Here is a 27,490-nt window from a genome sequence, read left to right on the forward strand (position 1 = left end):
CAGCCACGCGAGGACGGCTGTGGGCAGGGGGCGCGAAGGGACAGGCTGCCCCGGGCATCCCCTGCACGCGGAAGCGCAGTCCTTAGCCGGAACGTTCTGGAACTCCCCTGCGCAACCATGGGCGGGGAAAGCCCAGGTCCGGCGGAGACCCCACCCGGAAGAGCGTGGCCGCCTTAGAAGGTCCCCCGCGCCGACTAGTCGCGGACGAGGGGCGCGCGCACGGACAGGACCGCACTGTTTAGCGCACGCGCACACGAAGGCGCACGCTCGCCCGCCGCCCAGGATGAGACGGAGGCATGGAAAGTTCCAGCTGGTTCGAGAACCGTAGGTAGCTGGAACGGCGGCGGCAGGGTCGGAGGCGGAGTGCGGCCCGCGCTGGCCCCTCCTGGCCGAACCCCCGGCGCCGCCCCCGCGCAGCGGCTGTGGGGCCAGGGGTCCCGGCGGGGGTGGCACGCCTGAGGGAGAAGGACTGTCGAGGGGGCGCGGCGCGGCCGCCTTAAGGAGGGAGCTGGGCGGGGCGCGCAGGAGGCGGGGCGCGCTGAGGGGGGCGTGGCGGGCCGTCTGCGCAGCTGCCAGAGCCTTAAAGCCCGGGCTCGCTCGGCCGGAGCGTGCTTTCGCCGCCCGGGAGCTTTCTGGCTCAGCGGTCCCTCCGGTCCCCGCGGTCCCCGCCCCTCCTGCGTCCCGGGAGTCGGCTCGCTCTGGAGCCGCGCGCGGTGCGACCGGGCATGCCCCGCTACGAGCTGGCTTTGATCCTGAAAGCCATGCAGCGGGTAAGTGACCTTCCCCCCAGAGCCCGCCTTCCCGCGCGGGCGCCCCTCACCCCCAGCCGCTAGGCCGTCGCTCCCCGCCCTCCCCGCGCGGCCGGGGTCGGGGGGAGGTCCGGGCCGCGGGCGGGCGGGCGGCGGGCGTCCGCGCTGAGGGGGCGCGCGTGGGCCGGCCGGCGCGGCGAGGCCGCGTGCGCGCGGGAGGCGGGGGTGTGCCCGCGCGGGAGCGCGGCCGCGGGAGGGTGTGCCTCGCACGCGGCCGGCCGGCGGGGCGGGCGGGGGGCGGGGCGGGCGCGGGAGACCCTGGAAGGTCCGCGGGAGGACACGCGCGAGCGCCCGGCCCCGCGCCCGCCGTCGCCAAGCTGCCTCGTCGCCGGCCCCGCCGCCGCCGTCGCCGCCGCCCGCTCCGCCTCCACACTAGCGCCCGCCGGCCGCCCCGGAGCCGTCCGCGCTCAATAAAACGTTCTCCACAGCGTGGTTTGTGCAGTTTTCTAGACCACGGGCGCTTCCGACCGATCTCACGTTAAAAAAATCTTTGACTTCTCTTTTTCTGACTTCAGCGAAAATCCTGCTCCGGGTGCCCTTAGCCCAGTTTCATTCATCCGAGTTGTGGCCTTTTTTGCGCCTTCCGGAAGAAACTTTTCTCCCCCCTGCTTTTGATTGATCTTGAGGTGGGGGATTTCAGGTTTGGAGGGATGCTAAGCGAGCCTGCGGCCCCTTCGTTGCAAGTGATGGTGTGGCCGAGGACAGGGCCCCGCGGCCCGGAGGCAGCTCTTCGTCCTCTGTGCTGGGTCAGGTACTCCACAAGCCTTCGCCGAAATCCCCATCCTTCCCGTGAATTCGGTAACGTAGAGTGTGGTGTGTGCCCCCCTCCACCTCCCCCACCCTTCGCCCAGATCCGATAATTAATGAAAACTCTACTGTGTCTGAACTTTGCAAGCGGAACTTTCGACAGCGCTAGAATCATGCTTTGGGTCCATTTGGAGGAGTAGCTATTCAGTGAAGTTTGGTTGAACTTAAATTTAGGCCTGGCATCAGGGTACAACTTCTATAGAAAAGCTGGGGGTCACGGAGCATTAGGAGATGGTTAGTCACCACATACCCCAAAGCGGGAGAGGACACTAGTGCCTCTTGACGAGGTCGAGAGAGATTGGTCAGACGTGCCATTGTGTCCCCAGGTTTGTTCTCCCAGAATTTGGGAGAAGATAAGGTTGTATTGTTTAGCCTCTGGAATGTTCCCCTTTCCTGGCTCTTCTCCCTCCACGCTGAGATGTTACTGCTTGAGGAGAATAGGAACAAGGAAAAACCAGACGCATATTTTTAAAAATTTTTAAAATTAAAACATTTTTAATTATGTAGAAATTGGTTAAGCCCCTCCCTTTAACCTGTGCTTTTTAGGCAATATACCGTAAAGCCTGGAAAATGTGGTTATTGCAGTTTATCTTACCTTGTTTTAGGGACCAAACGGGTAGCATTAGTCAGAGTCCAGGCATAATATTTGTTTATTCCATAAGCCTGGAAAGTGAAAACTCCACACGCTTTGGTTTTCGCATAGCTGTCAGGTACATCTGTTAGTTAACGGGGTTCCAAGCAGATTAGTTTAAATGCATTTGCTTTACCATGTACTTGTATTTCTTTGTATCCTGTTTTTTTGTGTGCTCCTGTATGTGGTGCATTTCTTTAGTTCAGGTAAGACACACAGTGCAGTTTGGTGAAAATGATAATTGAATACTTTCCCTGAAGTCTCTGAGGTGGTGGTGGTGGGGGCAGCCCATTAGCGGATAATCAAGGTGAACAACTCCTTGGAGGAGGAGGCCTCCGTGGGTGAGGATAGGACAGTGTAACATCGGTGAAGTTGTGTCTGAAGTGACCCGAATAAAGTCAGATTAAACAACAACAAAACCTCTCTCTTTTTTTCTGTTCATAAAACTAGTTTTGGAGTAGGTTGTAACTGTGTAACAGACATTTCCTGGTTTTGAACAATTTTGATTTCAACTTAGGAAACTGGGATTCTAAAATAAGATCAGTACTTGGCGGGGGGGTGGGGGGGTGAATGAAAATGTTCACATTAGGTTTATGTGATGCAAAATGCCACTTGTGAGCTCCTACACCTTTGGCAGGCCCGGAGAACCCCAGTTCTAGTCTGTGGCAGTTTGTTTCGTCTGCTGGAGGCATGTAGTGACGCCTCAGTTGAGAGTGGCATGTTTTTCATATTTTTAGATCCTGAAGTGTACATCCCCTTTCACGGGATGGTTTAACCCCCATCCACTCACTGATGTGTCTTGGGATTGAGGAAATGGGCTCTTAGAGCAGGCATGGAAGTTGAGATTGATGTAGTTTCCCCAGCATTTTTTGTTTAGATTCCCTGAGGTGTCTTCCTTTCTGTTTCTTTTTTGTAGTGCTCTAGAAGCCTGAAGAGCATTCCTGGTCTCTTTGGAGTGCGTTACTCCCTTCTCCCCTATTTTATTTCCTTCCACCCCTAGCTGGGCTCCTTAAAAATGAGCATACAAGAATTTTTAAATTGAAAATGCAGAAACTCTATTGAGGCTCTCAGCATGTCTTGTATGGGAGACCCCTTGCGTTGTAGCACAGTCAGGTGTGGGGATTCCCCTTGAAAGGTTTCAGGGTATAATATGCAGAATGAGTCCTCCTTGAACCGTACAATTTTGTGTTGATCAGTCACTTAGAATTTCCAGTGCTCTTTTTCTCAGTTTGCAACTGGGAGTTAAATGAGTCTGCTTTTGTCACACGTCCAGCTTTATGCATTTCTGAATATAGTTACCAATCCTCCCAAGAAGAAATTTATTTGCAGGTGCCCTTTAGCTGGAATGTTGTCTGTTTTGTTTCTCCCTAATTTTAACTATGAAAAAAGTTGTCTCATTCTTCTTTCTCCCTAACTTGTAGTATGAAAAGTAGGTAAAAGTGTGGCTAAATTCTGCAATTGGATGTGGTAAAGTAATGGGTGTTGCGAAATGAGGCCTTCAGAGGTGATGATTAAAGCCATTTGAAAAGGTTGTTGCTTAGACCAGTCTTAGGCCACATTTGTAGAAAGGTCTCTAGAATAAAAAGATTTGAGTCCTATTACTTATATCAAGATAACATCAGAGGAGTTTTCTAACAGCTAAAAAAGAAATGAACTGCCTGTGAGGAGTTCTCTGTTCACCTCTGCCTTGTCCTCTTGCAGTGGGAACGTTCAAGTGAAGAAAAGAGGTTATGCATTGGTGGGCAAGGTCTGATGCTGCTTTCTGAGGACCCGTCTCTGGAGAGGCTGAGGAAGTGGCTGATGTCCCTTCATTTCACCTTGAAATTAGACTTTAAAGACTGGTATTTAATTTCAGTTAGGTAGAAGACAGAACTGCCGATACACGAATGATAAAGCCCCGTACTGTGTAGAGAAGCCCAGGAAAAGCTGTGTGAACTGTATAAAATTTTTACTCTCAGGATGGGTTCAGGAAGAGGAATTTTGAGGTTTAAAAAAAAAAAAAAGGATCTGTGCAGAACATTTACATTCTGTGGTTACTTAGTTTAGGAACTTTTTAAGTTTAGGAGCATTTTAATTATCATGTCTCAGTATGTTTACCCAGAGTTGGCATATTTAGAGTTCTGAAAGCCCTGGACACATATTTTTCCTGAAGTTTTCACAGTTGCTACTCAGGAATTTTTACGTGAGGAATTAAAGATTAATGGTTTCAGTAATAACTAGTTTAATTGCTAAATGAATCCTTATGTGTTTGGTAAAATAGCATTATGTATCTTCTTGTATGTATTTTCCTAAGAGGAATAAAAAAAGCAGATAGGTACTTTGGAGATCTTGAGTTCTTTTTCTTTAAAACAGAGTTCACCAGTTACTTTATGTTTAATACTCCTTATTTTAAATTTCATTGAGAAGCAGATTATATTTTAAATTTTAAAATCACTCATCGAAGTAGTTCTTTGTAGGTGAAGCGTTTTATGTTGTAATCTGAGTTTACTTTATAACCTGGATTTTGTAAATTGAGAAATACAAGTGTAGTGATATTCCAGTTCTTGATACATGGAAAGCAGTAGGTTTTCTGACTCTGTGGTAAGAGTCTTCTGTTTTTCTTCAGTCAAGCCTTTCTGATTAGAAAGACTGGAGAAGATTTGTATTTGCTCCAGAGTTGTATCCAAGGTAGGATCTTGTGAAAGAAAATACCTGCAAAATGTTTACAGTTTTAGATAACTTTTGGAGACGTAGATAAACTCAAGTATGGGACTAGCCAAACACAGGTCACTGTAGCTTTGCTTGGTGGCAACATTTGGTAACGAGGAAATAGTGACATTTCTGCTCTCAGATGGTAGCAGACCAAAGTCCAAAAGGAAATGTCTTTGTCCTAGCTGTCAGGTGGCTAAGTTAGTCTTTTTCTTCTAATGGGCCCTCTTTGAACAGCTTAATAATAATCACCCTTTGTGTTTTGTCTGCTTGAAACCAGACAACTTAAAATAGTTATCCAGTAATGAAAGACTTGAGCCTTGTGGGCAATGTTATACTCTCATTTGGTATTACAGTTTTCTTGGGTTACAGCTCATTGCCGCAGCAAGTGATTGAAGAAGGAGTCCTGTTCCTGCCCCTGAGCTACCGCTAAGGTACAAGGAGTGGCTTGGGGGTAAGGAGTCCTTCCTCACCAGACGTGGTTTGTATTTATTAAGACTGCTTGTCAGAAGTTGACATTCTGCACTGATTTTTCCCCCCTTAATTGTTATTCATGACTCTCATACATTCATTACTGATGTTTATAGGTTTTTTAAAATCTAGCAATTTATGTGCAGACTGCTGTTGAATCTTACCTTTAGATTACAAAATCACTTGAAAAAAAAACAGCTTGAAAGCAGGGAGGGACAAACTCTAAGGTAATAATTTTCGTCTAGTGCCTTGCTGTATTGTAGTACAGGTGTTAATTTTTCTGTTCAAGATAAAGATGACCTCTTTTTAGTGGAAGGCAGTATTCTTAACCAACAGGGATTATTGTCAACACACGTAGTTATCTCTCAGCAGAATCACATTTAAGGAATTAGTCAAATTTAAGGAAATCATTCAAATTTAATGAACGTCTGGTAAGTTATTAATATGTTTAAAGGAAAAACTGCCCTCGGGAGTTTGGAAAAGGACAGTTAAGCCAGTTCTCTTCTCTTCGTTGTTCTGTCAGAGCAGGAGTTGGCAAATGGTGGCTCACAGGCCAGTTTAAACCTGCCACCTGTATTTTACGGCTTGTGAGCTAAGAAAGGATTTTTCAGTTTTAAGTAGTAGGAGAAAAAAATTCAAAACGATAATTTATGACATGAAAACTCTTAGGAGATTCAAGTTGCAGAGTCCATAAATGTAGGTGTATTGGAACATAACCCTGTTCATTTGTTTATATTTGTCCTCTTGTCCTTTAGAGAAGAATTTGCTGACCTTTGATTAAGAATATACAAATAATTTCATAGGTTCAGTATTTCTCTAAGCTTCTTATGGTGCTATTTTCTGACATTTCTGCTTTGATTCCTTCCTTTCCTTCCTTGTATTACTATACCTTTCACCTTCATGTGGATGATTTGCCTTCTCTTTCTTTTTTTTTTTTCGTAACAAGCTAAGAACGCTGGCATTTTGTACTCTCTTGTGTGCTGGTCATAACCTCCTGGATGTTCCCTTGGCACTGCAAACTCAGTATGGTTCAAAATTGAGTTGCCTGCCCTAAAACTTGTCTTACTGTTCATGACTTCTCTGTCTTCTGTCACCTGTGGCTGATCAAATTCAACTCTTTATATTCCTGTAATCCCAATCCCAATCCAGTAGTCTTCTCTGCTCTAGTTGAACCACTAATATTTCTAGTTTGACTCTTGCAGTTTCTTAGTCGGTCTCTTTAACGCAGAGCCGAGGGGAGGATGGCTAATGCCTGTAGTGAATGCGCTTCTTGGAGTGCAAAAATAGCTCTTGTGGAGACACTTTAAGACAGTTAAATTGAGATTTCATTTGAGATTCATTTTTAGCAAGGAAATAATACAAAGCATTGTGTAGTGGTGGCTTTCTGATTACTTTAATACCCTTCTGTAATAGTTCAGTGTGTCAACACTGCTGCCAAATTCCAGCACCCCTGGTTTTCACAAAGACATTCAGACTGAAATCTGGCATGTAAGGCCACCTCTGATGGGACCCCCTCTTTTTTTTAAACTTCATCTGTTTCTTTCATTCTCCTTTCTGTATATCGAGTAAACAACCTGTTTGCAAATCCCCATAAATACCATTTTCTTCGGTGCCTGTGTCATACTGCTTTTCTTAGAATGCCCTTCCTCTCGAAATTACCTATGGTCCATGTGATTACTTGCCTCAAGTCCATTTTATTTCATTTAGTACATTAAAAAAAAAAATATTGAGGACCTACACTGTTAGGAGTATAGACTGTAGCCTTTCCTTTGTATTTGCATGGTGTTTTCCTGTGTCTTAGCACATGGATCACTTTCTTATTATAGTTGATCTCCTTTGCTAGATTACAAATTCTTGAGGGTTCAGCCTGTTTCATTTCTGTCCTCTGCTCTGCATTGCACATGTCCATGTTCACTTAGCTGCCTTAGGAGGATTCCTGCTCTCATCTCTGAAACGTTGTGGGTGATAGCATGCTGACCTCTTGTGTTAGTAAGTTGTTTTCAAGTCTGTGCACTTGGCTTGCACTGGGCAAGGTGTATGTTTACCAGCAGTTGTGCTGGTTTCCAACACTATTTCATGGCAGGTAATATGTAAATAATAATTTAAATATCATGTAAACTGATGAAATGAGTGCAAAGACCTTTTTTTCCCCTGAAAACCAAGTTGGATTCTTTGGAAAGACTTGATAAAGGTGAGTTACTAAAATAATGCTTGTAGAATTAGACATGGCTGTAATATCCAAAAGTTTGGGAGGAAGAAGAGCCCTAGTCCCAAAGGATTCTGTATGTAGACTGCTTTACAAGGATTTCTTAAAGCTTTCCACTTTAATGAAACTGAAAATGGAAAATTTGTAGATGATGCATTTATAGGTGTGGTTTAGATCAAGCAGAAGGAACTTCAATCAGCAAGGAGCTCCTCATCATCGATCCCATTCTCCAAGTGCTTTCACCCCATGTTAAGATTGGCAAATGAATGTACATTTATGTGTTAAACTTAAATAAAATGTTTAAGGTACGTATGTATGATATTTTGATTTCCTACTTTAGCTTTAATCCATTTTTTTTGCCTGTTATTTTTGGGTATGATTGTTTTGGTTATGAAAGCTTCTGCTTTAGTAAGTGCTCTGATTTTTGTTTTCTAAATGAATAGAAGAACGTAAGATCCTCAATGAAGATACTGGTTATGTTATGTCGGAATAAACAAAAGAACTGGCACTGGGAAACTAGAAAGCTAGAGACAGATCGACTGGTTTTGGTTCCTGGCACCTGCCTCCTAGGGATCTTAACTGTTTTGGATCTTCATTTCCTCGCTGTAAAATGGGAGTGATCTCTAAGATGGAGAGTCTGAAGATAAAGTGGTAACATGACCTTGGATGTAATAGGTGTTCAGTATGTCACTAAAGTAGCTTTGTGATATCAGGCAAGTTATGGAACTTTAATTGCCTAGTTTTCCATTATTACCACCTTAATGATGAAGAGACTACAAAAGGTAAATTTTTTGATATGTAAGTTGTTTAATCAGAATCTGAGGGTTAGTCAAGCCTGGAGTATAGTAGTTGCTCAGTAAGTATTTGACGCTGTGAACATGAGTCATACTACATAATAGCTTGTGTACTAATGAAGCAAGGCAAACTTTTGCATCTAGAAGATGTATAGTGTGTGTATGAGGGTTCCTGTGGGCTCCACCAGCTTAGAACAACCTCTTTGTTAGACTGATGGCTATTATTTAGTAACAGTTGCTGGCCTTTGCCAGGCGCTGTGCACTGGGACTCCTCATCAAGAGCTGAACTGTTTGCGGCTGGTCTTTGTGTTTCTCTCTCCCATCCAACTTGATTATAACTAGTACTTCAGTAAGACTTAATGTATGTTTTAGGTGAGAAATTGGGAAAAGTAAAGAATAGGGAAAATCTAAAGAGAAGAATTACTTAAGATAGGCTGTTAATTAGTAAGGTGATTTGAGGCAAGTGTAGTTAGTGTTTAGTATGTAGTTAGTGTTTAGTAGTTAGTATTTTATTTAGCAAATGTTTGATTGCTAATGGACAAATTGCTAAAGCTGTAAGGAGAACCTCTCTTCAGTAGGGAAAACAGTTGTAGCAGATAGTTGGTAGCCTGTCGATTTCTGCCACTACATAGTATTTTCAGTTAGTAGTCTGCTTTTCATTTGATACAGCAGTGTATTATAAAACTACATATTTTATTTTAATTGGTGATTTTAAGAACTTGTTCCATTCCTATTACATTTTATTTTTATGAAGGAATTAAAACTGTTTTATGGCACGTTTCTGGAGTGTATATATTTCATTAATACACTTAATTTTTTTTAGTAATTGTTTTGTAAGCCAGAAATACTTATGATCTAACAAGTCCAAGATAAGACCTTCTACAAGAGAATATACTTTTTTTTTAATTTTTTGATGTTGCCTTAATTGTCATTCTTCTAAATCCAACTTTATTTCAGGCTTAATTTGTGACTTGGTACCTGCTTACTTTATTTCACCTGAAGTTGCATAATGGGCTCGGGGATGGTATAAGGTGTTGGGCACCTCTTGGAGCAGACTTGAGATGTGTGTGTTTGAGTGTATAAAGGAAGAAACAAGAATGTGACCAAGAGGATAGTAATGCTGGTAACTTAAGTCCTTTTCATTCTGTTTGGGAGATGGCAATGTGAATTGTAAATGTATTCATGAGTTAATAAAAGTGATTTAACAAAGTTGCTTGAGAAATAGCCAGGATGTGTGTTGAATTCTTTTAACTACTGTGTTTTAAAAACTGGGTAAGTATGAAGGGTTGTCCTCAGTTCTGATTATACCTTGTCACAGTTTGGAGTGTTTTAATTCATGACTGTGAGGGGGTGGGTGGGCCAGGGGCGAGACAGAAGAGCTCGCGGGCGGGGAGCACGCCTGTGCTGGTGCTCCCTGGGACTGTGAGCCTGGTTCACCAGCTTGTCCTTCACTCTCCCGCTGTTTGTAGCCCGAAATTCAGGTTTTTCAGGAAATTGATTTTAAGATGTTGGCAGCTAACTAAAAAATGCTTAAACATCATGGACCAAATGAAATATATCTGTTGGTCAGTTATGCTTTCACCTTATAATTTCTGATTTAGATAATTAGCTTTAGACATTTTTTAAAGATGTCCGTGACTGCTTTTGGACCCCTTTAGCATTTAGGTTTCAGAAACTGCTGCTCACATGCTGATAAAACCCACTTTGTTACTAATTGGTCATTGGTTTACAATAGGACTGATAGTTAATTAGTAAATGGCAAACATGGTCCATTCTTAAAAGTAATACTGGTTTCTAGTTACAGGCTATTGGATAATGTATGTCCATATTGGCTAACGTGTATGTATGTACAGACTCAGAGTAGTGGAAGAACTGAAGTATGACTTAATATAACCTGTCACAAATTGGTATTCCTAGTCCACCTTTTTTTTTTTTTTTTTTGAGTGAGTGCTTATTTTAAGCATGCATTAGTGCAATTTGGTTTATACCTAATGTACTAACCTCTTAGGGGTTTGAAATACTGTTCTGAGCAGACTGCTTGTCTAGAACATGAAATTTTTTGAAGTTCACATTAAATTATATGACCCATGATCCTTGGAGAACATAGTGTTGCCATGAAAAAGAAGTAGGTGCTCCTCGAGTCAGAGTGTTGAACAAGGGGGTGATAGAATATTTTTATTTTTGACTAGGCTTAGTGTTTCCATAGAGTGGAAACCAAGTTTCCACCAGTGAGGATTCCTTTTTTGTCTTTCTCATGTCCCCATTCTCACTTGATATATGTAACAGCAATCACAGTGAGAAAAACAAACTCAGGTTCAGTTCTTTCCTGCCTTTCAGGTCCAGGTTATAATTGATTGTGCTCCCCCCCCCCCCCACCCCAGCATCTTTACTCTGATTGCTGCATCCTAGTTAAAGGAATCCCTACCGGTTTTGGGAACACTTCAGGAGTGGCTGGTGTGGGTGAGAGCTTAAAAATGGAATTGCAAGTGAAAGTTTGGACTTAACAACACCTTAAACCTTAACCCGGAGCCCTCCGTGCTTGTAAACTGGTATTTGCTTGCTTCTGCCCCAGAATCAAGAAATGCTGGTATTGTCTTTGTTTAGATTTTACTTTTTATAACATTCTTGTGGACAGCTACCCTTACTGTTAAAATGCTTGAATTTTCTCAAGTGAAGAAACCCGAGTGTAGTTATCATGATCCGATTGCTGTGGATGTAGTCCAGTATGGGAAAGTGTGTTCAAGACCTTGGCTGCACTTGGACTTCAGGTACTGGGAAGGTACTTGTGTGTAAACCCATGTGCAGTCTTCGCTTTGGTTAGATGGATAAATTAGGAGTATAAAATATTCAGTTCTGGGTTAAATTCAAACACAAGGTGAGCTTCTGTTGCTGAATGAAAAGCTAAATTTGAGGGTAGGGTCTTTGCCACACATATGTTACATATAGAAAAGATGTATTTAAGTGTCCTTTAAAAAAATTAGGTTGAATCTGTTAAGTAAATATATGACCCAGGAGTATGTTGTTTTGGTTTTCATTCTTTTGTTGGCGTACTGTTTGCCTTCTGTTTTGTTAGCAGTTAAATGAGAAAGCAGTTGTGTGAAGCATACTATTTTGAAAACCTGAGGTACCAAGTTTCCACCAGTGAGGATCTTGAGTCCATAGTAGCACTGTTGGTTGCAGGAAAGCCATTATCAGGTGTGGACTGAGGGCCAGGAGCTGTCACAAATTCAGAAGAAAGTTGAGGTGGAGAAAGAGTCCTAACAAAATTTTCTGTGTTAAATATTTTATCTGATTTGGATGAAATAATTGGAACCTGTAATGTCAGGATTTTCCTATCTTACGTTCATGGAAAGCAGTTGTGATCTTGTTTCTCTGTATTTTTAGGCCAGTCTATTTGTCTTTTTGTTGAAATGAGAGATGAGAATCTAGCTGCATTCATAATCTGTAACATCATACCTCAGTTTTTTGTTTATTTTTTATGTTTAATTCAGGCCATATTTCTCCCAGTCTTTCCAAATATTGGTGAAGTTATCCTGTTTGGTCTTATTTTTTACTTCTTAAAAATCTTCTATTCCCTAAACATTGAGGAAAATCAGAAAGTTTAAAAATTTTCCAACCAAATATATCTGAGGAAACATCCCACTTTCAGGATCTTCTATTTATGACTTGGCCTCTTGGGAGAATTCGAATCTGATCTACGAAAAGTCTTATGTTTACAATTTCTGGCCCCAGTCACATGGAAAGACAAGAAACTTTTTGGCATCTGTTTTTCTAGGAATGATTTCTCCAGGAACTTAAGACTGGAACCAAGTAGGAGGAGTATAGAAAACATGAAGGTGAACCACAAAATTGACATGGTTGGAAGTTATACTCTAACGCTTAGTGGGTCGTTGAAGCAGGGTGTGTGTGTATGTATTTTCCCCTTGAATACTCAGCCACCTTAAGGTTTAGGTAGTGTGATCTCCATTTTACAAGTGAAAAAGCTGAAGCAGAAAGGTGTCCAGGGTCACACAACTCAGTAAATGGCTGGGCCAGTATTCCAAGGACAGTCTCCACCTAGAAGCTCTACTTTTCATCACTGTATCCGTAAAAAGAGTGTCCAGCACGATGGTGTAGTAGAGTTAAAGGCCCTTTAGATTGAGAGAAGTATTTTGCATCTATTTTGAGTGCCTCCAAGTACCACCAGCATTACCATGGTTGGGGGGAATGTAGTGGTAAACTCTAAGACAAAGTTCCAGCTTTCCCGGAGCTTCCATTCTAGTAAGGGAGACAAACTAGCAAATGCTGGAGAAGGCGCAAGAGAGACAAATGTAGCAAATTTCATTTTTGTTAGAGTGCTTAGGTGAGGCAGAGACTTAAGTGAGGCCATTGCCATGAACTTGGGGCAGAAGAGCAGAAGACAAGCGCAGAGACCTTGGAGTTAGGTTAGCTTGAATGCAGTTCAGCTGGCTTTTGTTTTGTAGGTCATCTTTGAGCCTTTCCTGAAAGAATTGACAATGCATAACAATTGTTGAATGCTTCATTTTTTTTTTTCCCAGAGGGCTTTTTTATTTAGTAATCTAGTTGTTGCCTTGAGATACCTGTTTTCCCCATTTTCTAGAACTGAGAATTTGGAGCAGACTTGGGCACACGTAAAAGGAAATAGTTTAATGAATCTATGTATTGTGCCTGTCACCCAGCTTCAACAACCAATCGACATTTTCCAAGCTTGCTTCATCCACACTCCCACCCCTGCCCTTGGTGTTCTTCCTGGAGTATTTTGTATTTTCTTTAGAAAAGTTACAAGACCAGTTCAGTTAACACCTGCATGCTTTTCACCTAGATCACCTATTGTTAGAATTTGCTGTATTTGCTTTTTTTTTTTTTTTTTTTTTTTGTAATCTGCACTGTTTTGAGAGATGCAGACATCTTGACATGCCTTTTTTAGGAATAAGGGTGGTTTTCTTCCTAACTACAACATAACCATTACCCGGTTCTGATATTGATACAGCGCTGTTATAAAATGTTCAGTACATACATGTTCAAATTTATCCTGTTACTCCATTAATATTTACCCCATAAATCTTTAGCTTTGTAATCCAGAATTCAGTCAAGGATCATGCATTTAGTTGTTCAGTCTCCTTGATCAAGAACAATTCCCTGGTCTTTGTCATTAACGATAGTAGCACTTTGAAGAGTCCAGGCACAGTAGTCTGCAGAATCCCTCAATTTGGATTTGTCTGCTTGATTTTCTCGTGATTAGAGATAGGTTAAACACTTGTCATAATTTTTAAATAGGGATGTCCGTGTATTGTATCAGGAGGCACATCAGTTTGTCTCACTATTGATGTTAAGTAGTTGTTTGGTTCAGGTGAGATCTACCAGATTTCTCCATTATAAAGTGTCTTTTTCCCTTTTGTAATCAGTGATTTATAGAGTGACAAAGTCGAGGCTGAGTATTCTTTTCAGTCTTCAGCTGTCTTTAGCATCTGTTGATGATTCTGAATCAGTTATTCCTGGAGGTCTTTAAAGCAAAGTGTACAGATAAAAAAATTTTACCTGTGAATATTTAGTATGTAACCAAAAGATAAGGGCTTTAAAGGAAAAACAAAACCCAGCCACGGTGCCTCTGTGACACCGCATGAATTCCTTAACAGCTCCGTGTTCAAATCCCTGAATTGTCTTAGAAGTTTCTCCCCAGTTGGTTTGCTTGAATACGAAACTAGACAAGGTCCACAGGTTCCATTTACTTGATGGCTCCTTGAGTCTCTACCATAACTGATTCGCCACCCTTTCTTCCTTTCCAAATTTGGTTGATCATTTCCTGGTGTTTTGTGTGTTCGTCTAACCCAGGTATTTTCTGTCACCGAACAGGTAGAAATTTGAGTAGTTCTCAGATCTTCTTTAGCCAGAGCACATAGGTATTCTGGATGTAGCGTCCTATCAGGCTGCACGTCTGTCTTTTAGAGAAGATTCATTCTTGGTGGGTGCAGATACCCACAGCCTCATCCATCCATTTTAAAGTTCCCCATCAGTCTTTCAGCGAAGGATTCTCGCATCCATTGTAATCATTGCCTAGGATTTGTGTAATTGCTTTCTCATAATTAGGGATAAGGTTAAACTTTCTTAATCTGTTAGGGACTGCTAGGAGTGATTTTTCTAATCGTGTTATTATTGCTTTATCAATGAGTTTTTTTGGACTTGTGTACATTCCTACTTCTTAATGTATATCTCCCTGGGGAGTATTTTTAAAAGAATACATTCTTTATCTTCACAGAGGATGTTTCTGGACTTGATGATTATCTAATATGTCCTCAGTTTTCTGATCAATAAATTGGGAATAATTATCAGGCCTACCTCTTGGAGTTTTTGCGGAAATTGGGTGAGCTAGTTCATGCAGTGTGGAAATGGTGCCCTGCACTAGTGTGGGTAAATGGTAGTTCTTAAAGTAACTTGCTCAGTTTTGTGGAAACATTTAATACTTCAAGTGTAATGGGGAGGAGGAGGAAGAAGAGAGTCTTCATAAGCTGAGACCAGCAAGAGGGCTGGGCTTGTATAGGATGGACTGCTTGTCCACCCTGACCTGCCATTTTTTATATGGAAACAATTATAGTACAAGAAGTGCTTGGCTATCCTGGCCCACTGGGAGGGGTGTGGATAATTGCAGGGGTAATATCTAGGGCATGCTCTGACAGGGAGTTAGTGCAGTGAAGTCAGTAGACCACTAACGGTGGGCGGGTTGGATGAGATAGTGGCTCCAAATAACAAATTTTCACTATGTCATGGCCCATTGAGATTTTTATCTGAACAAAGGGCTTCTTGCGGAGTTTGCTTTGCCTTGTCAATCTACACACACCCCCTCCAAACTGTTTTAGATAGCTGATCACTTTGGTAGGGGAGGAAATGCTGTACTCCCCTTTGGCCTTTTACTCTGGATCATTTATTGCTTAAAAAAAAAAAAGAAAAGAAAAACCCGCTCTTGAAGATTGTGTAGGATATTGAAAGCTTAACACTCTCAGTTGGGTACTTTATCATTAACATTTTATTTAACAAACATTTGCCTACACTGTGTGCCACCCTGTTTGAGACACATCATATCACTGAACAGCGCAGACAAGAATCTCTACCTTTATGGAGGTTATATTCTGGTAATGAGGGAAGAATAAACATAAATAAGTCCTGTAGTAGGTTAGAAGGTATTGAGTGCTATGAGGAAAAAATAAAGCAGAGTGGGGCTCCTGGCTGACTCAGTTGATAGAGCATCCAACTCTTGATCTTGGGGTTGTGAGTTCAAGCCCCACGTTGGGTGTAGAGATTACTTTTTAAAATAAATTAAAAAAAAAATAAAGCAGGATGAAGGACTGAGATGGTTAAGGGAGTTACTTTTGAGCAAAACTGTACATGAGAGGAGAGCAAGTTTTGTGAAAATCTGGGAGTGCTGAGTGTACCTTGCATTAGGAACAGCAAATGTCCTGGGTTGGTAAGTGCCCTGCAGTGGGCCAAGAGCCAAAGCTTGCAGACAGGTTAAGAGGTGAGGGCAGTCGGTTAACTAGATGAGATGGGATGGTGATTGGGACCAGAGTTCTAGCGGTTGAAATGACAAGTGGTCCGATTCTAGGTATATTTTTTGAGGTAGATCCAGCAGATTAATGGATTGATTATGTGTGGCTTAAGAGAAACAAACCATGAGCAAGCAGTCAAGGATGACCGATGTTACTGATATGCTAGGAATTTAGCAATAGTAAGGACAGAGTTGCCTTTCCTTGAGATGGGGAAGACTGAGAGTGAGACAGGTTGAAGGGATATGAGCCAAGTTATTCACACACCCAAGCAATGGTAAGTGGTCACAAACAATAAAAACCATGGTCCATAGATTTTGCTGTAAGAACTCTTTGATCTGAAGGTCATACATTGCTGATTCTTGTAACTTAGTGTCTTAAGGATGGAGGAGTTAGCAAGTGAAGGAAGACTGGCTTGGGTGGATTCATATGGTCCATGGTAACAAAGTCAGGTGTAGAAGGCACTAGATTTAATTGTTCATTCTCTGGTGAAAGAACTAATTAACTCATCAGAGAATGAAGGCACAAGCCTTATGTTTGAAAGTTGTCCTGATACCCAAAAGGTTTTCATTCTCTGAGACTTAAAAAACAAACCAACCACAGAACTTTGTAACTACAGAAGCGGGTTAAAATGAATTATCTCAGGGGATGTGTGTATGTGGGTGAAATGATAAATCTGGTAGTTTGTGATTTTTCCTAGGTGAATAAATAAAATTGTATCTGAAGACATGGTTTACTTACATGGAAAACCATCCTCCTAAACCCTTTCTCTCCCCAATACTTTGCTAAAAGTAGAGCTGGTCTGGTTGGTAGAGGGTTGCTGGAGGGAGGCTCAAATCCGTGCCCACTCTGCCTTGCTTCCCACCCTTGTGAAAATACACGGGGGCTAGAAACTCCCAGAATATGGTTTAAATGCCATCTGAGTTCAACCAGGGTTTCATGCATCACTTACATACTTTCAGAAATTTGAATAGCTGAGGTTGTAGGTATAATAGAAATGTTTAGCTAAAAAGGATTAAGGGCAAACTCCTTACATGTTTCAGGGACTGTTGTATACAGTGTTACTTTAGCTCCACTTATAATTTAAAACTGACTGAAATTCATATGAATTGTATTAGAAACACTCATTTCACTTTTAAGTGTCACTGATAAACTGCTACCAATATCAGTTTTTATGTTTTTAGAGTAACAATGGGTTGAGGAAGGTCTTATACGTATATATACGTGGGTCCTCTGTACCATGCACCGTTAATCTACTCTGCTAGTGGAATTTGCTTTACTGAACCTTGAATCAAGATGACAAAAGTAAAAATGTGTATGAAAAGTCCTTAAGTAGAATTTTGTATGAATTTAGGGTGTTTTTTTTTTTTTAATTTTACTGGAAGTGACGTCAGTAGGAGCTAATTGTTCTGAGGTGGTTGAGAGCCTCTTCAAAGTATTTGTGAGGGAACTGAATGTTTAATATTTTATCTATAAATAACTTTGGTAAGGAACCTAATACGTCTGGCATATAGTTGACAAATTAATTTTAAAGGAGCTGGTGTTAAAACTTTCAGTCCGTACAAGTTGCAGAAGGTAAAGCAGCCTTTGCTGAGTGCCTGCTCATTGCACTGGACAATCTTAGGTGTTTTCTGTATGTCGTTTGTTCCTTACTAAGCCAGTAGTAGCCGGATGAGACAGTTGAGGCTCATAGATTGTTACTTGCTTAGATCCTGCATTTAGGAAGTAACAGCTTGGGTTCTAGGCCTTCAAAGCTTGTCTGCTTTCTTGATCATGCCACCCATATATGTACGTTTTCGCAGGTGTCTGCATGTTTCATGATTCTTAAATTATTACTAGCTGGTACAGTGAGCATTTTTCACTGGATCAGAATAGAAGCAAGACCTGGCAAGCCTACTGTTCAGATTGTCCATGGAGTATGTGGTTTTTAAAGTGACTCAAAAACCCAAAAAGATTGGTTATTTTTCATGCCACTTTTCTGCCCTTTGTTAATCTCCTTGTCTCACTGAATTTGTTGTGACTTGGAGGACTGATGGCTTTAGGAATTGTTTTTCTTGTTCTAGGTTGGGTTTTTATGATGGTGACTTTCTGGAGTGACCATATATGTCCTGGATTTTACAGATTGTCCCAGAATAATTTCCTAGTTTGGAAGATAAATTATATGGTCACCCTAGATAATAGAAAAGAGATGTTGGATTTGGTTATTATAACTAATTGTATTTTGATTATATTACCTAAAGGGGGGTTAATAGCTGATTTAATTTGGTGTTACCTATTTCCCTCTTTCTAGTTCAAACACAGCAAATTCTTAGGTATACTTTTCTATTCAGATTAATTCTTCAGTTGTAATTTAATTCATCCAGGTACATGAAACAGTACCAAAATTGTATTCTAATTTTGTGCAAAACTGTCAAGAGAACACTCTCTGAGAAGAAAACCCTCTCCTTGGCGGGGGGGGGGGGGGGGGGGGGGCTTCTGCTCTGTTTCACCGTGAATGCCCTTATGTTTTTTGATTTGGCAAAAATTTATTATACTGCCCATCACCACTAGGGGACCACTTTATATATTCCACAGATAATACTCTTATTATGGAAATACTTGTTTTCTTAAAAATGTATTACCAAGGAACCAACCCATATATTTTATCATTCCTGTACCTATTTTATTACTTGTCTCATATTTCTCCCTTAACAGGATTTACCTGACTTGTGTAGCAGATTAGTCCTAGTAATGTAAAAACATAAATTAAAAAGTTTCATTTTAGCTGATAGAAAAATTTTTTCCATGTATGTTTTTCCTGAAAATAAAGGAATTCTGGCTAGTGTTCATTGTATTTTTGTTCTAGAAATACTTATTTAAAGGAAAGAAAAAATATGCAGAACTCACATTGTGTATTTTATTTGGAACCATTTTTAAGGAATGCATACTTTATTTCCTAACAGAGTAACGTTCAAGGCTGTGACAATCTGTTTATGACTAGAATGTGAAATTTAGCTGCATTGTACTATAGTATCTCTTTCTCTAAATTGACCTATTTGTGGTTTTGTTTTTCTTTTTCCAGTCTTTAGCAGGTGCTGGTCTCTGGATGTTTTTTGTTTAAATTGGAAAATCTTAAACCTGTCCACAGACTGGTATGGTATCCAGTAAGATGGGGACTGCCAGCGATGGCTTCTGAATGGTCAGAGGAAGCATAGGCAGACAGAATTGAGAAAAGTCAGCCTTGAGCTTGTGTTTGGCCACGCCTGCTAGCTCAGGGAGTGAGGGCACAGTGTCTTTTTCTCTCCATCTTACCTGCTGTTCTAGAGAAGTTAGGGGTTAGACCAGTCTGGACTTGGTTTGTGAGGGAACAGAATATGGCTCAGAGATTCGACTTGCATAGATTGTATTTGACAAGAACAATGTTACTGATGTTAGCAGTGCTTACCAGTGGTTGAGGAAGAAGATGCTTGTTCTGTTTCTAAGCACTTGGTTCTCTGAACACACAAGCCACCGGTGGGGGCTGCTGCAATGGGCCCCTTCCCCTCCTGCCCTCCCAGCAGACACACAGAGGGTTTCGCTGTCCCTTCTTGAGGGAGACACAGACAGGGTCGGTGAGCTGCTTTTCTGTGTGAGTTGGAACAAGTGGCTTCGACTATGAATGGCAGGGCACTTTGTCCAAGGCAGGATTTCACGACTGCCATCCGCTGTTTTCTTTGTATCCAAGGACCTGCCGCTTATACTGAACCATTAAAGGCATGTTTAAGTAGTTAATGTTTATTAGTCATCTGATTACATTTTATTAAAAATTGAGATGATCCTTCTAGATTATGTCCACGTGTTTCTTTAGAAAGTTTTTGGCTTGAGGAAAGTGGTTGCAGAAATATTACCAGCTTTCAAGATTTGGCAAGTCTGAAGTGATACAAATCCCAACTGTTAGTATATTTGATGCTTTTATGTGTAGGAGTTTTATTCATGTCAGTCATTATTGACACAGGCTCTCAGGAGGAAGGGTAGTAATCTGTTTTCTTAGTATAATTATTATAGTGCTATATGCTTAAAAAAGGCATCAAGATGGGTTTAAGACATTTCCATCTAGGCAGCATTATGAATTAGACCTAATAACCTAATTCAGTAGAACGTTTATCTTTAGCCATTGTTTCCACCTCCTTTCCTGGTCACTGAGAGGTGTGTACAGTTTAAGTTTTTTTTAATACCGTGGTCTATTTTGAGCAGTTTTGGAAAGCAGTGGCTTTAGTCTCATTTATAGGTCTTAAGCTTGGTACTGATTTTTAAAGGAAAATATGTAGATTCATTGAAAAGCGTCTACTTTGTCAGGTATAGAAAAACATTTCACTTTGAGGTAGCTTTATCACAAGTAAAACTCACATTCAGCGTCGATGTGTGGCAGTCATTAGGAGGAATAACAAATGTTCTTCATATTGATCTGTCTGCAACAATTATAATTAACTTGGTAGATTTAGAATTTGTCTCTTTTTCAGGAGAAAAATCATCAGATTCACAAACTTGATTTTAGATGGATTTAAATGTCTGTTTTGCAGAGGGATTTTTTTTCCTTAAACCAGGACTGAAAAATGCCTGACTGACTTAATTAAAGATAACTTGTTATCTAATGGCTGATAAATGTTTGTTTCATTGAGGTTTGGAAGATATAATACATTATTTTTCGGTCTTTCAGAAAGTTTGTTCTCCTCCTCCTTATTGTCCTTGCTTTCTATACCCTTTAATAAGAAAGCATGACTGAAAGGAAAAACTACTCAACAAAATCAAACTTAGTGTCATTGTGCCTTTATCCTCTCAGAGATTCTCTTGGAATTATTACCTGATGAAAAGGAAGGGAAGGAAATTACCTTTTTGAACATTTTTCAAAAATCTTCTGAGATCTTCCTCTAGCTAGAAGAAATAAAAAATTTTAGGATTTTATAAATTGTGTGTTCCTAATTTTTTTTTGATTTTTTTTTTTTTTTTTTTTTGTCTGTGGCACGTTTTGTTTTCCTTTAGGGCAGGAGTCATCTCATAATTTCTGTTACTGTATGATAACTACCACATACATATTTGTAGTCGGAATTTAGGAAAATTTTATATTAATAAATTTGCATAGACTAAGTGATACTTGATTTTGTGTTGGGGGGGTAGGTGATAACACTGAACTGAGCCGATTCCATCCAGGACCGTAACCGGCTATAAAGTGCATTATTCAGATTCATAGCATTTGAATATTCATTATGGTACCCTTTTGAATAATTAGTGTTTTTTTCCCCACCTTTTTCCCTTAAGGTGCTTTAAGATCTTGGCGTCTGTTCCAATCTGAGCCGCCGACTGCAGCAAGAAAGGGCAATGTCATGGTAGACAGTTCTTAGTTGCTAGAGAAGTTAGGTCACTTAGTTATGAGGTCAATGCATTTTTGTTCTTAGTTCAAAATGATAAGTATTCTCATGACTTTAAGTACTCGATGTGCTAGTTTAGATTGCTCTTTCCTGTGGAACTGAAGTATATTAAAGTTTTTTTTTCTTTTTATAAAGAATGTCTTATTGCGCCGTTTTTGCTAGACTGAAAGTTTCCTCATCACTTGGTGAGACCCTCCTCTAATTCAATCTTTGTCTTTTGTCTTTGCTGCCTTGCAGGGTTGGTACAGTAGGCTTCACTAACTTAGCTGCAACTCAGAATTTCTCCTCCAGCACCTGAGTAAATGCTGATGGTCTTGTGGAGAGTGGATTAAGAGTACGAGCTAAGTTCTCAATCCCAATTAAGAAGCGGAGGAAAATTTAAACTGTCTCCTTCAGAGTTTATCACAACCACCACCATCAAGACAGCAAACCAAAGGACAAAGACTTTGACCTGCTGTGTTGCTCTGTGTAGTCCAGTTCACGTATGGTTTACAGACTTGGCTGGGGTTACTAATGAGTAAATAAAAAGTTGGACACCTCTGTTATTGGACACTTTTATTCACAAAGTTACCAAAATGAGGGCTGTACTGGAGACAGCAGACATTGCCATAGTGGCCCTGTATTTTATCCTGGTCATGTGCATTGGTTTTTTTGCCATGTGGAAATCTAATAGAAGCACCGTGAGTGGATACTTCCTGGCGGGGCGCTCTATGACCTGGGTAGCGATTGGTGCCTCTCTGTTTGTGAGCAATATTGGGAGTGAGCACTTCATTGGGCTGGCAGGATCTGGAGCTGCAAGTGGATTTGCAGTGGGCGCATGGGAGTTCAATGCCTTACTGCTTTTGCAACTTCTGGGATGGGTTTTCATCCCGATTTACATCCGGTCAGGGGTATACACCATGCCTGAATACTTGTCCAAGCGATTTGGTGGCCATAGGATTCAGGTCTATTTTGCAGCCTTGTCTCTGATTCTCTATATCTTCACCAAGCTCTCAGTGGATCTGTATTCGGGTGCCCTCTTTATCCAGGAGTCTTTGGGTTGGAACCTCTATGTGTCTGTCATCCTGCTCATTGGCATGACTGCTTTGCTGACTGTCACCGGAGGCCTTGTTGCAGTGATCTACACAGACACGCTACAGGCTCTGCTTATGATCGTTGGGGCACTCACGCTTATGATTATTAGCATGATGGAGATTGGCGGGTTTGAGGAAGTTAAGAGAAGGTACATGTTGGCCTCACCCAATGTTACTTCCATCTTGTTGACATACAACCTTTCCAACACAAACTCTTGTAATGTCCACCCTAAGAAAGATGCACTGAAAATGTTACGGAATCCGACAGACGAAGATGTTCCTTGGCCTGGATTCGTTCTTGGGCAGACCCCAGCTTCAGTATGGTACTGGTGTGCCGACCAAGTCATCGTGCAGAGAGTCTTAGCAGCTAAAAACATTGCTCATGCCAAAGGCTCTACTCTGATGGCTGGCTTCTTGAAGCTTCTGCCCATGTTTATCATAGTTGTCCCAGGAATGATATCCAGAATACTGTTTGCTGATGATATAGCTTGCATCAACCCAGAGCACTGCATGCACGTGTGTGGAAGTAGAGCTGGGTGCTCTAACATTGCTTACCCGCGCCTGGTGATGAAGCTGGTTCCCGTGGGACTCCGTGGCTTAATGATGGCAGTGATGATTGCGGCTCTGATGAGCGACTTGGACTCCATCTTTAACAGTGCCAGCACCATATTCACCCTCGATGTGTACAAACTCATGCGCAGGAGTGCAAGCTCCCGGGAACTAATGATTGTGGGGAGGATATTTGTGGCTTTTATGGTGGTGATCAGCATTGCGTGGGTGCCCATCATCGTGGAGATGCAAGGAGGCCAGATGTACCTTTACATTCAGGAGGTAGCGGACTACCTGACACCCCCAGTTGCGGCCCTGTTCCTTCTGGCGATTTTCTGGAAGCGGTGCAATGAGCAAGGGGCTTTCTATGGTGGAATGGCTGGCTTTGTTCTTGGAGCAGTCCGTTTGACACTGGCCTTTGCATACCGTGCCCCAGAATGTGACCAACCTGATAACAGGCCAGGCTTCATCAAAGACATCCATTACATGTATGTGGCCACAGCACTGTTTTGGGTCACAGGACTCATTACTGTCATTGTTAGCCTCCTCACACCACCTCCCACAAAGGAACAGATTCGTACCACCACCTTTTGGTCTAAGAAGAGCTTGGTGGTGAAGGAAAGCTGCTCCCCAAAAGATGAACCGTACAAAATGCAAGAGAAGAGCATTCTGAGGTGCAGTGAGAACAGTGAGGCCATCAACCACATCATTCCCAATGGGAAATCCGAAGATAGCATCAAGGGCCTTCAGCCGGAAGATGTTAATCTCTTGGTGACCTGCAGAGAAGAGGGCAATCCAGTGGCTTCGTTAGGACATTCAGAGGCAGAAACACCAGTAGATGCTTATTCCAATGGGCAAGCAGCTCTTATGGGTGAGAAAGAGAGAAAGAAGGAAACAGAGGATGGAGGCCGGTACTGGAAGTTCATAGATTGGTTCTGTGGCTTTAAAAGTAAGAGCCTCAGCAAGAGGAGTCTCAGAGACCTGATGGAGGAGGAGGCTGTTTGTTTACAAATGTTGGAAGAGCCTCCACAAGTTAAACTAATACTAAATATCGGACTTTTTGCTGTGTGTTCACTTGGAATTTTCATGTTTGTTTATTTCTCCTTATGAACTTTTTAAGGATATGATGAGACACTAACTTAAGAAAATACTGGTCTTTGAAAAAACAAAAACAAAACTTATGTAACTGTTGCATCTCTCAGGCATTGTTTACGCTATAGGTTTTAGCCAAATTTTACTTAGCAGAAAATCATCTATTTGCAAGACTTTATTTTCCCAGAGATGGATGAAAGTAAATTTTCAACCTAAATGAAGTGAAACTTGTTTGACAGACTGAATTGTGCAAATGTGGTTTAAAATTTTCCATACCAAAGTAAGGAGAGACCAATTATTCTCCTAGAACACGTAGAGCAGAATAGATGCTAAGGTTATTATGAATAAGGTATACTTTCTGCACTGCCACATCTTGGTAGGCCTTCTTATCCTGAAGTAGAAGACTTGCTCATTTCAGAGTTTTTCCTCTGTCTCTGTAATCCCTACTACCGTTTAAAACTAATTCGTGGACATTGTGTAATCGGTTGTGTACCGAAAACCTAACTGATGTGCTTGTGGGGGGGTCCTTGTATCAGGACAGGTTAGTTTGTTTGCCAGGTTCATTTTGCTAGCTAGGAGCCTGTGGATTCTGATTGCCAGAAGAAAGGAGGAAGAATGTTTGCCTGTAGCTGTTCTTGTACCACCAGCATGTGGAATGTTGGTAAAAAGTTTGTTCTGGTTCCTGTTTTGTTTTGTTTTTTGTTTTTTGTTTTCTACTTCCACTGAAGTTTAAGTGAACCATACTCAAATGACCACCAACTCTGTCTTGATAAAAAGTTATGTCATGATTGTATTGTCAGATGATTAGGGGAGAAAATGAAGTAAACATTGCTGATGATCCCCAAATTTATGGACCAAGTTAAAGTTGTTTATATAGTTTGGGAATTAGCAGTCCTCAAGCAGTGTTTGAGCAATTTATGCTCGACAGGCGACTGACTATTCATACTCCACTAATTCTCTAGCTTTGTTCTTCTTGTCATTTGGTAACATTTTTTCTTAGTCACACACTTTTCCAAGTGGATTCAGTTGGAAGATATGTCCAGAAATTTGAAGAAAACTGTCACTGTGTTTGTGCTGGGTTGCCCTGCTTGATTAGATCATGATATAGTGAAGCTGAGCTTTTGGAGGGAAAATATAATTCTGAGATCATATTGTATCCTTGATAACTTTTTTTTCCCCTGATTTACTTTTTTTTTTTTTTTTTAAAGACTTGCCATCTGTACACCGCCTCAACATTTTTAAAAAGTTACCTTGACTTAGAGCATGAGGAGGTTCCAGTGCAAACTCGGCATCAGTAACAAAACTGAGTGCATTCTTTGCCATTGGTACATTGTCAGTGTGGTCTTTCTGTAGCGTGGACAGCATGGTAAAGAGGTGTCATGAATAAGAACTTCTGGATTTAGTAGTATGTCTTGTGGAGGATATGCTATGACCTGTGTACTTATAGGACCCTCTGTCTTCACATGGCATGACACTCCCTTGCAACCTTCTTGGACGGGAATCTTTTTCACAGGCTGATTCCCCTGCTTTGAGGACAGGATACAAAAGATGTTAGAGAAAAGCTCTACAGATTACAAAGTTCTGTGTCTGTGCGCTCAACATGGTCCTTTTTCCTCCATGACATATGAAGGAAATCAATTGTGTATCTACTTTCTTTGACTTTCCTGTAATCTGATACTTTTTAAATTGCATGATTTTATTAAGCTTGTATTCTTTAGAGAAAAGTATTACTTTTTTAGATACTTTTGTAGATTTTGAATCAAAACTCAGTCCTAATGACTTTAAATTTTTTGTATTCTATAAACGAGTTTCATTCTGATGGACTTGATTAGTCCGAAGTTGATTTTAGAAATTTATCAGGTAGCATAATGTCTTCCCATGTCCAGGAGGCTTTCTGACGGACTGAGTCTGTAGATGAAAAAATAATTCATGTATGAATAGCATGATTTCTGAGAGCTTAGAGTGCCTTGTAGAGTTTTTTTCTCTCAATTTCATTCTTACAGTTTATAAGCTGGGGGCCAAATAAATAGGGACCATCCTTTTCTTGTATGGAGGAGGCTGTGGCTCTGACGTGTCCAAGGTTACAAAAAGTCTGTTGGGAAGAAAAGAAAAACCATGTATCCAAAGCTGGGCTCATGGTGTGTCCCCTTTTCAGAGGAACTGTTTTTTTCCTTTGAGACAACAGTTTGGTATTTGGGAAAATAATAGGACCTTAGATTTTTCAAATTGGTATTAAGTCGTAGGAATTAAAATTTTCTTTGACTTTGAACACATTGCTGTGTAAGTCAGCAAAGAGGATCAACACACTGGCTGGGCAGCCTTCTTACCCCTTCTTATAGCATAAATTAATAGGTGGTGTTTATGTGAGTCCCCCCCTCCTTTATTTAATGTTGAGCCCTAATAGTTTGAAGTATTAGGATCCCCTCCCCCACCTTCTCTTTGCTGCTGTCTTAGTACGATACATGAAATACATCATCTTGTGTCTGTTTGTGTATATATAGCAGTAGGTCAAGTTTAGAGTACTAATGTCTGTAAATAAGGAATGACTATTAGCATATCCATTAGGATGTTTATTCTTGGCAGTGTAAACATCAGTCTGTTGAGACTGAAGTCCCTGAAGCTTGCCCTTATTATTGCTCTCCAGTAGTAGATAATGTGCTTGAATAAGTATGTGAATTGCTGGTTGCAGCTTCATTCAGGGACCACTGTTCAGTATGTTTCGTTAGAATGATTGTTCATGGAGTGATACCTGGTCTGTGTTAAGCTAGCAAAATGTTCGTACTTTACACTAAGTGGGTCCTAAATGATGACATTTCATCTGTAGACATTAATATGTATATATTTTTATACTGGCTCAAGCTAAGGTTCAGAATTGAATAAGCGTGAAATTGACTAAAATAGTTACCTAAGAGTCAAAATGAAGTGAGGACATTGGTCTTCAAAGGTAGAGAAAAGTACTCTCTGATCTGCTCTTAGTAGTATCCCCAGTCCTTAGAGTTTTGTCCTTGCAAGCAATCTCAGTCTTGAGATTTGATGAGCAGAGCTTAGTACTCTGGCATGCAGAACAATTACTGGGTCCAAAAAGATTATGTTCTTTTGCCCCAAGGTAGAAAGTGGGTTTTCAGTGAATAAGCTGGGCCAGTCTTTTTCCAGGGCCTTTCTTTTCCTTGTGAGGTTATCACTCTTCTCTTTAGGTTAGGGAAGCAGCAAGCAGTAGTGGCAGTCCTGTGTCCTGTGGCCTATATTCCGCAGATCTCTCGCAAGGCTTCCTCTCACTTGGCTCAGAGGATCCATTGTCTTTTTGCACAAAGAGGCTGGCCAGGACCCTAGTTCTTAGCACGTCAGGTAGTTAGCAGAGACCTACCACATGTGAAACTTCACGTTTTAAGAATTGATTGGGAGGTTGTCATTCAGTTCTTTAACCTGAGGCTGATTGGGAGTGGGGGTA

At 41.2% G+C, this 27,490-nt stretch overlaps 2 protein-coding genes across 2 annotated transcripts in view; both read left to right on the forward strand.

Annotated features, from left to right (window-relative positions):
- The first annotated feature begins 638 nt into the window (after window positions 1-638).
- Window positions 639-26,060, forward strand: SLC5A3 (solute carrier family 5 member 3). Its single transcript, XM_046003056.1, has 2 exons — window positions 639-770; window positions 21,566-26,060. The coding sequence occupies exon 2, from the start codon at window positions 21,904-21,906 to the stop codon at window positions 24,058-24,060; it is 2,157 nt and encodes a 718-aa protein (XP_045859012.1). The 5' UTR covers window positions 639-770; window positions 21,566-21,903; the 3' UTR covers window positions 24,061-26,060.
- MRPS6 (mitochondrial ribosomal protein S6) overlaps window positions 646-27,490 on the forward strand; it is a 65,262-nt gene continuing 38,417 nt past the window's right edge. Inside the window, exon 1 of the mRNA XM_046003057.1 lies at window positions 646-770. Within this exon, the coding sequence (XP_045859013.1) occupies window positions 726-770 (45 nt within the window). The 5' untranslated portion in view covers window positions 646-725. The remainder of the gene's footprint in view (window positions 771-27,490) is intronic.

The sequence above is a fragment of the Meles meles genome, chromosome 4 (assembly GCF_922984935.1).
Source record: "Meles meles chromosome 4, mMelMel3.1 paternal haplotype, whole genome shotgun sequence".
Classification (NCBI taxonomy): Eukaryota; Metazoa; Chordata; class Mammalia; order Carnivora; family Mustelidae; genus Meles; species Meles meles.